The 9,595-nt window shown below is 39.1% G+C and overlaps 1 protein-coding gene across 1 annotated transcript in view; it reads right to left on the bottom strand.

Annotated features, from left to right (window-relative positions):
* Positions 1 to 411: 411 nt before the first annotated feature.
* LOC107680569 (SS18L1 subunit of BAF chromatin remodeling complex) overlaps positions 412 to 9,595 on the bottom strand; it is a gene marked incomplete at its 3' end in the record, with an annotated part of 67,345 nt that continues 58,161 nt past the window's right edge. Inside the window, exons 4-7 of the mRNA XM_016476505.1 lie at positions 6,956 to 7,085; positions 6,557 to 6,709; positions 4,109 to 4,270; positions 412 to 585 (exon numbers count right to left, since the gene is read on the bottom strand). Coding sequence (XP_016331991.1) covers positions 412 to 585; positions 4,109 to 4,270; positions 6,557 to 6,709; positions 6,956 to 7,085 — 619 coding nt within the window. The remainder of the gene's footprint in view (positions 586 to 4,108; positions 4,271 to 6,556; positions 6,710 to 6,955; positions 7,086 to 9,595) is intronic.

The raw sequence follows: 9,595 nt of genomic DNA, 5'->3' as shown, positions 1-9,595 counted from the left end.
ATCCCCTGACCCACAGATGAGAAACATCTGGAAAAATAAGTGTGGGCTTTCTTTCTTTACCATAACAAGACTGGGGGGGGGCCTTCTCTAGGGAAATATCGAATAAAGACATTCTGGAGATGTTTTCTGCAGAGAACTTCTCGGCTTTGTTCAACTTGAAATAAAGCCTAACTTCTGGAAAGAAATCCCCAAGACTGAGTGTGATTTCTAAGAGCAGCGGCAGAAGATACAACAAATTGGTGACCCCGACGTGATTGGAAAAGAGCAGAAGAGTGGACCTCCGCTCTCGGACCACCAGCGGGTTTGAGAAGTGAAACATGAAAAGTGGGAGAAATGCGATAATTAGCGGGTAATGCCAAACGGAAAGAAACTGGTGTAATTTGTTTAATAATTTGGAAGGGACCCACATACCTGGGACTGAGCTTTCTGCATGGGAGTCGGAGGCGGAGATCTCGGGTAGACAACCAGACCCATTGCCCTGGAGTGTATTCAGGATTGGGGCGACGGTGACGATCAGCTTGCGATTTCTGTCTCCTAACAGCATGTAGTAAATGCCCTTGGTGGTAAGGACACTTAAAATCTGCTCTTCCAGAATTAGAAAAAAAAAAAAATAATAAAATAAAAGGGGTTTTTATTCCAGAAAAAATAACTGCATGCACAAATTTGGTTTACTGTTAGGAAGGCCTTAATAGGTGACCTAAATTAAAACTGGATGGTGTAGGTAGAAATACTCTTGGCAGAGTGTGGATGCAGCTCTTGCCACACCCGAGAGGGATGAATGAATGATTAGCCCTGAATAAATAAAGGGAAACAATATGAATGCATTTATCCCTATAAATAAAGAGAAAATGAATGAATGATGAGCCCTGTCTGGATTAAGGGATGAGAAGTGTAAACGTGTTTAGGAAAATAAGAGATCTTATAATAGACGGAACACTATTACAATATATGGATGATTTAATTATCTGTTCTTCCTCACTAGAACAATGTCACAGAGACTCAATTAAGGTATTGACAAAATTAGCGCAAGGAGGACACAAAGTCTCCAAAAAGAAAATCCAGTATTGCCAGCCTCAAGTTTAATACTTGGGAAGATTGATTGCATTTGGCACACGAGCTATAGCTCCAGCTCAATTGGAAGGCATAAGTAAAACACCATTGCCTCAGACAGTAGGACAAATGATGACTTTCCTAGGAATGAATGGCTTTAGTGCTGACTGGGTAGAAAACTATGCAGTAAAGACAAGCAAATGGCTGCAATATAACAAAGAGTGAAAAATTTAAGGGGGTCTGAATACTTTCCGTACCCACTGTATACTCATCACAAAATTGTGGAATTAATAGAACAAGGGAAATTTGTCCTGACTCAAGCTCGAATTCTGGCCTATTCCTCGCTACTCACCTATCTAGATGTTACCATTAAGCGATGCCATACTGTTAATCCAGCTGAATTAATTCCTTTGGCTTTTGAAGGAAAACCCCATGATTGTGTGAATGAGTCATTGGCATTTACTAGATTACGACCAGATCTTGAATCAACACCCATCCCTGAAGCAGAAGTCACTTATTTTGTAGATGGTTCTAGCTTTAGAGACCATGAAGGAAATCATACAGGATATTCAGTAGTGAAGAGAGACAAAGAAGAATTTGTACCTGTGGTATCACAACATTGTGTACAGCCTTGCTCTGCTCAATTAGCAGAATTAAAAGCTCTTACAGCTGCATGTCAGTTAGCGAAAGGACAAACTGCCAACATTTTCACAGATTCAGCATATGCTCATGGTGTATGTCATCTATTCGGAGCAGTGTGTAAACAAAGAGGTTTTAAAAAAAAGTGATGGGACTCCCATCCAACATATAGGGCGGCCCCTATGAACAATCAATGTGGCACCAAAGGGGAGCTAAAAAAGGCTCACAAGAGATCTGGCGTACACATGAAGGAAACCTGGTAGCACCTACTTCACTTTTGAATGTTCTTATTGCAGATGCACCCTACAAAGTGGTGAGAGCTACTCCAACAGCAGTCCAAGTGGAGGGAAGCACAACCTGGTATCATCTAAACCACTGTACTAGAGTTCCCACGAAAAAGACGGAAAGGAAACAAAACAGACAAACAGACAATGCAGGAGAAAGTAACGAGGAGAAACCAGGCAACTCAACAGAACCAATGATAATCAAATATCGTAGAAATACAGATAATGAGATTCAAGGTGATGAAGACAGTCAAAATGATGCATTATGGGAAACAGCCCAAAATAATGAGTGGTATAGATGGACAGCCTTTACTGCAAGAGGAACAGGAAAAGAAAATTGCTTGCTGTGCTCCAAATCTATATGCATAAAGAAAACTGTATGGAAATATACCCCACGCCTTAAAGTCAAAACTGTATATAAAGAGAATCAGAAAGACATTCTGGAGATGTTTTCTGCAGAGAACTTCTCGGCTTTGTTCAACTTGAAATAAAGCCTAACTTCTGGAAAGAAAACCCCAAGACTGAGTGTGATTTCTCAGAGCAGCGGCAGAAGATACAACAATTCTTGTACTACTCAGATGTGATTGGGCTCCCCCCCAATTGAGACCCCAATCTGTCAGTATCGACACAAGGGGCCAGTTTTACTAAAGATGCGCAGTGAAGAACTAGCGCTGAAAAGGCATGAACACAGTCATTTTTGCGCCTGACCTTATTGAATATGCATTTCTAGGAGTTTCCCTTTCAGATGCAAAATTTATGGGAGTAGAGTATTCAAATGAATCACGCAACGAGATTTACTAATGTTTGCGCTCATCAAATTACTGGCATTTGTGCCATTATTTAACTCCCAAATAAAGCATGTTTTAAACTATTTTGCGCTTGAAATGGATGCAATTTTTTGCACAAAATTTGCACTGCGCTTGGTATATTGCATTAGTCGATATGTAAATGAGATGTTCTTTAATTTGTGCGTTGTTAGTAAATCACCCGCAGAAATTTCCATGCCCATCGGCGCTCTTTTGGAATTGCGCTCTCGTGCAATTTTGCCCTGTTTAGTAAAACTGGCCCAAGGTCTCCATTCTAGGGGGCAGTCGTGGCCTAATGGTTAGAAAGTCGAACTTGTAACCCGAAGGTTGCGGGTTTGAGTCTCAGGTCGGGCAGGGATTGTAGGTGGGGGGAGTGAATGTACAGCGACTGTACAATACCACGACTGAGGTGAGACCCTTGAGCAAGTCACCAAACCCCTAACTGCTTCCCGGGTGCCACAGCAAAAATGGCTGCCCACTGCTGTGTTGTGTGTTAGTCACTACTCACTGCTGTGTGTGCACTTGGATGGGTGAAATGCAGAGCACAAATTCTGAGTATGGGACACCATTGTTGGCCACACATCCTTTCCTTTCCTTTCCTTTCTCTATTCTTCAGGGAATTACATAAATAACTGAGACTCTCCTCTTTCAGCCTGCAAAAGGCCTGTCTCTGAGGTTTGTCCCATACCCATTTGTTTCTTTGTCTGAACAGTTATTTTAGTGGCAAAATAAATAAAGCAAGTTGTGGTAACATTTTGCAAGGATGTTGGCCATCCCTAGTACTCTCCCTACATTTGCCACACAATAGCACAGACAGAATACCTCCATCTTGGGTGTAGCTATATCTTATATAATTATATATCTATATAATTACAACACATTCTAGGCGATTTGTGAGTTGGATCAATTCTGTTCCCAGTCATTGTTAGAATTAATTAAAAAGGTTGCCATCCAACTGGCAAATGACACTGTTTCATATACTCGTAAAGGCTGATTTTTACTCACATTTGGCACTTGGCGAATGTCATTTTAGGCCCTGCTTCAACATTTAAATGCATTTATCACTCCCAAAGTACACTGACTTAAGTGAAATAACAGACTGTCATCCTTTTGTCTAGAATTCTTTTACTTTCTGACAAGTATTGAAATCAATGTCATTGCATCGAAGAAAAAAAAAACTTAGCTAAAACTTACTAAACTTAGCACTTGTGATTTCACCTCTGCAAATCTACAGCACAATTAAACATAACCCTAACCAGCTTTAAGTAACATAGGAAAACAGCAGAAAAATAAAAACTAGTTGAATAAAATAATGGTCACAGCCCTTACCTTGTTGTGGGACACAATAACTTCCCATTGGCCTTTGTGACATTATGCTGTTCCCCTGGTTTCCCTGTGCCATTATTCCAGTCTGCTGGCCCTGGTAATGCTGACCCCCTGCTGAGGTGGATGAGTAATGGGATCCAGTGCCTTGCTGATGCATCATAGAAACTAATGGGAACCAGCACCACAAACATTACAACATTGAAATGACAATGTAAACAAAAGTCTTATGTTCAAAAAATGTTTTACAACACTGAGGTTATATCCAGGACTAAAATGTTGCCGTACAGTTTTGGAGAACCAAAAGAAGCTGGGGTAGAGTCAAGAAAGAAACACTGTCAGTTAAGGACAGAGGGCAGCATTTCAGGATTTTAAAGATTTAAAGAATGCCTAAAAAGAGGATTAAATCAAAAGTTTGAGGAAGGTAGCAGCCTCCTGCTGATGAACTGAATGTGTTTGATCTCTCTCCTGAGGGTCAAGAGATATTTCTAATGTAGCATCTTTATCCATGCAGAAGAATAACTCAACAGTAGCACATGGATGAATATCAAGAAACCTGTCAAGAACATGTCTTTGTTAAGATTTTTCCCCAAAATGTGTGTTTCTGTGTGTGTGTACCTGGTATTCCCAGATTTCCCCACAAGGATACTAATGCCAGTAAATTTTGACCTTGTGGGGACTTTTTTTTGGTACCCATGAGGAAACAGGCTTTAAAATCATACAGAATGGAGCTTTTTGAAAATCTAAAATGGCAGAACATTTTGTGTGAGGTGTAGGTTTAGGGTTAGGGCAGGGCTGTCCAAACTTAAACCTACACCTCACGTGTCCTGCAGAGTTTAGCTCCAACCCTAATTAAACACACCTGAACCAGCTAATCAAGCGCTTACTAGGCATAGAAACTTCCAGTCAGGTGTGTTGAAGCAAGTTGGAGCTAAACTCTCCAGGACCGAGTTTGGACAGCCCTGGGTTAGGGGATGGAAAATATAATTTGGTCAATATAAAAACAATAAAATTTGTTGAATCGGGCATAAAAAAAATGTCAAAGGCTACACTGTAAAATTTCAGCAGTTCATTTCAGCAACCACATTTAAATACGGGATTCTCTAAATTTGTGTTCAGAACATGACTCACTCCCAAAATTGCCATTGACAGTGTGGTCACCATATCAACATTATGGTGTATCATGTGTTTGGTATCCAATATTTTTGTCAAAAGTAATATTATAGCGACCAAAGACTTATGTTCAGCAATTTTATCTAAACCCCCATCAACAGAGCCATTGTGTTTTGTTTATGTTTGTAAGGCTGCTTTGCAGAGCACGCTACTTGGTCCTGGAGGGCCGGTGTCCTGCAGAGTTTAGCTCCAACCCTAATTAAACACACCTGAACCAGCTAATCAAGCGCTTACTAGGCATAGAAACTTCCAGTCAGGTGTGTTGAAGCAAGTTGGAGCTAAACTCTCCAGGACCGAGTTTGGACAGCCCTGGGTTAGGGGATGGAAAATATAATTTGGTCAATATAAAAACAATAAAATTTGTTGAATCGGGCATAAAAAAAATGTCAAAGGCTACACTGTAAAATTTCAGCAGTTCATTTCAGCAACCACATTTAAATACGGGATTCTCTAAATTTGTGTTCAGAACATGACTCACTCCCAAAATTGCCATTGACAGTGTGGTCACCATATCAACATTATGGTGTATCATGTGTTTGGTATCCAATATTTTTGTCAAAAGTAATATTATAGCGACCAAAGACTTATGTTCAGCAATTTTATCTAAACCCCCATCAACAGAGCCATTGTGTTTTGTTTATGTTTGTAAGGCTGCTTTGCAGAGCACGCTCTTGAAGTGTTGCCATGTCCGCTTTTTATAAGCATTTTTGGGCTTGATTTTTATAAAGTTTAAGGAGATATTGAAGCGAGCAGGTTGAGATAATTTTGTTTTTAAGATAAAGCGTTTGGATTTTTCTCTGTTTATTATGGGCTTGTTCTTGTTTGCTGTTTTTACTAGTAAGATCTGACATGGATGAGTCAAAGCTCATACCACTTTCCCTGTGGTTTTCTTGCACCACAAACATACAGAGAGACACGTTGTTCAGTTCAGTTCCGTACATATTGCGTAGAATTTTTGTAAATGCGGTTGTCACTACCTGCATTTTTTGGGAGTCAATTCGATTGTAGAATGCTGTTGTCACTCCCGTGATTTACTGAACTGTGTGTGTACAGGACGGGATAAATCACTAAAAGGTAAACTGATAACCGAATTAAACTGTAGTGTGTACATGGCTAAAATGGGCTTTATTACCTTTATGCAAAATATATCTATATAAATACCATACATGACATCATTTATTTCTGAATAAAGCTTTCCTTAAAGCCCTCATCCCCCATTCTCTTGTCCAATTACATTGATTTCTGGATGGGACTTTCAGGTGAGCTCCATCCCGGGCTCACCTTGGCTGGACTGCATGTTGAGGTTGGCACGAGAGGCCATGGATGAATAGGCCACCTGACCCTGAGAGGTGGGCGCTGAGTGGCTGTACCCAGGCCGCGTGCCATGGCTCATGGATGTGCTGGGCTGCTGCTGGGTGAGGGCGTGGCTGGGGCCTGACAACACACACTCACAGTCAGGATAAAGCACACATTCAGTTCATCAAAACACCACCACACAAAGATAGCAAATGAAAGGGCACATAGTGTTGTTAAGAGCCAGGCAAGCTGCAGAAAAGTATAGGGGTGTGTGTGTAAAAACAGTAAGTACCACATACAGTGAAAATAATTTTTACAAAGAAATAAGCAAGCTCAAGCACAGCACAGGCACGTAAGCGGTTCTCGGATGCAGAGAGGGTCTACCATTGCTCATTTGGCTCTGCATTAGTGAGGTGGGTGGCAAGCCAGTGCCCATACTATTATTCATGTTAGTCTGAGAGTGCAGAGACTGACCTCCACCAACTGGACCTATGTTTAGATTGGGGTTGGGAGGCTAAAGTGAAGACAAAGCAAGAGAAAGACAAACAGAAAGAGATAAAGAACAGATAAAGAAGAAAAAGTAAGAAACTAAATATTTAGTTATTTTTAGCCATTCTTGTTATATGAAGTGACTGTGCACTATATACAGTATATCCCTCTATTAATACACATTTTCAGTTATCCTTATTAAGCTCTTGTCACACTATCCAATTTTCATTTACAAACATATAAACCAGAGTTTTTTTTTTGCTAATAGAACAAGAGGAGGCAGAACAGTCTGTGTTTAATGAACGTAAATCTTTTCATCAGTGAAGCTGCAGATCATCATATACTTCCAACAGCATCCCCTGAAGGAACTAAAGGCTAAAAGGCACTTCTGATTTTTTCTTCTTTCAACTACTAGATGGCAAAAAAAATAAATAAATCAGTATAGTTCCTTTAACTCAAACAGTAGAGCATTCGATTCCCAGTGAAGGCAAGAGTTGTTTTCATTTTTTTTTGTAAATGAGAATTAATTTAGTTCGTTTTTTAATAAATGTTAAAATGTATTTAATGTATTTATTTTTAATTAGATTTTTTGTTTATTATAAAATTAGTGCAAAATTTGCTGAAGCGACTGTTCTGAACAAGTATTAACTTTTTTATCATATTTGAAAACATCATGCAGAACTTGTTACTTTAGCTAAAGTTTTTGTATTATTGCTGGGTGCCTTTTGCCCGGGGTCGGTTTTACCACCTCATGAGTTTTTAAAACATACCACTTTTATAATCTATTTTCCCACAAACCGTGTTGCTTTATCACTTTTCAATAACAATGTGTAATTTGTGCAATCTTACATTTTGGGAGTAGTGAAAAGCACAGTTTCCTTAAGGTGTCTTTAGCCCCATTGTACCTTACACATCATAAGGCACTCTTAAAGTGCAAAACTGGAAACTCTAATGAGTGGTGAACTCGGCAACGAGGGAGAGTGAAACAGTAGTTTTATTTCAGGTGATAACAGTCAAAGCAATAAAAATTAAGGGAACAAAGAACAAAACTGAGCAAACCACCATATAAAAATAACACCTGACGATGAAGACATACACATGGGTAACGAGGGAAACAGGACACAGGTGCAAACAATGAGGGACTAAAGGTGCAGTCATATTTACTGTTACTGTGTAAAATTTCTTAGGCCAATTCCATTAATTAATATAGGAATCTGTGCGAATGGGAGTTACACGTGCAGATCTGCTCAAGTTCAAGTTGGTCATGCAAGTTCGCTCAGCTGACCAACAGAAATCTGCTTGGTTTAAAAGTGACTTCTGTGAGAGCACTGATCCCAGTACAGATATAAAAAAAAATGTCACACTAAAAATTGTTAAAACTATTATTTATGTCTTGTGCCTATATTTTTGAAACAGTATTTTGATCTTTACAGCTTGTAAAAGATTTTGTTTTATTAATATTTATTATTTATGGTAATCAACTTTATGCCATAAGTGCTGTTGATTGATCTAAACTTGTAATAAACCCTGAAAGTTCCTTTAAGTAATTTAAAATTATTATAAATAACAGATATAATAACTGAAAGTGACTGCAGCTCTGTGTACTTCTAACATGTTCCATACATGTTTATAGTGGTTGGTCATTAGTCCTTAGCTTAAGATACAGGAAAAAGGGAGGGAATACACTGTGTGGAAATCCTGAAATGTTTTTAATCCTCTTTGGTCATGAAAATAAACAAAAACATAAAAATGTCTAAGTAAAAGGCCGACCCCCAGATTTGTGGATCTTATCATTTATCTCTGAGTTAATCAAGAACTTGTCATCCTGACATTTTGATTCAGTTCACACTATTTGTGTGTCTGTAATTTCTATGCCCATTTTGCTCCTCATTTGCCAACTGTGTAGTACTGGTGTTGTTCATCTAGAATTAAAAACTGTGAATGTCACCCCAGTCCTTAAAAAAGCCTGGCCTCGACCCTCCTGATATACAGTGCTGCTTGAATGTTTGTGAACCCTTTAGAATTGTCTATATTTCTCCATAAATATAACCCCAAAAATCATCAGATTTTCATGCAAGCCCTGAAAGTTGACAAAGAGAACCCAATAAAACAAATGAGATAAAAATATATACTTTATCATTTATTTATTCAGGAAAATGATCCAATATTACATATCTGTGAGCGGCAAAAGTATGTGAATCTCTAGGATTATCTGTTAATTTGAGGATGAAATTAGAGTCCATCTGTTCAGAGGTGTTTTTAATCAGTGAGATGACTATCAGGTGTCAGTGTGTGCCCTCTTTTATTTAAAGAACAGGGATCTATCAAAGTTTGGTCACGTTTGTGGAAGTGTATCATTGCACAAACAAATGAGATATCTGAGGACCTCAGAAAAAGAGTTGCTGTTGCTCATCAGGCTAGAAAAGGTTTCAAAGCCATCTCTAAAGAGTTTGGACTCCACCAATTCACAGTCAGACAGATTGTGTAAAAATGGAGGAAATTCAAGACCACTGTTACCCTCCCCAGGAGTGGTCC

This window comes from Sinocyclocheilus anshuiensis, unplaced genomic scaffold (assembly GCF_001515605.1).
Source record: "Sinocyclocheilus anshuiensis isolate Anshui unplaced genomic scaffold, SAMN03320099.WGS_v1.1 scaffold1688, whole genome shotgun sequence".
In the NCBI taxonomy this organism is placed as follows: Eukaryota; Metazoa; Chordata; class Actinopteri; order Cypriniformes; family Cyprinidae; genus Sinocyclocheilus; species Sinocyclocheilus anshuiensis.
This window is presented reverse-complemented; position numbering and strand designations above follow the sequence as displayed.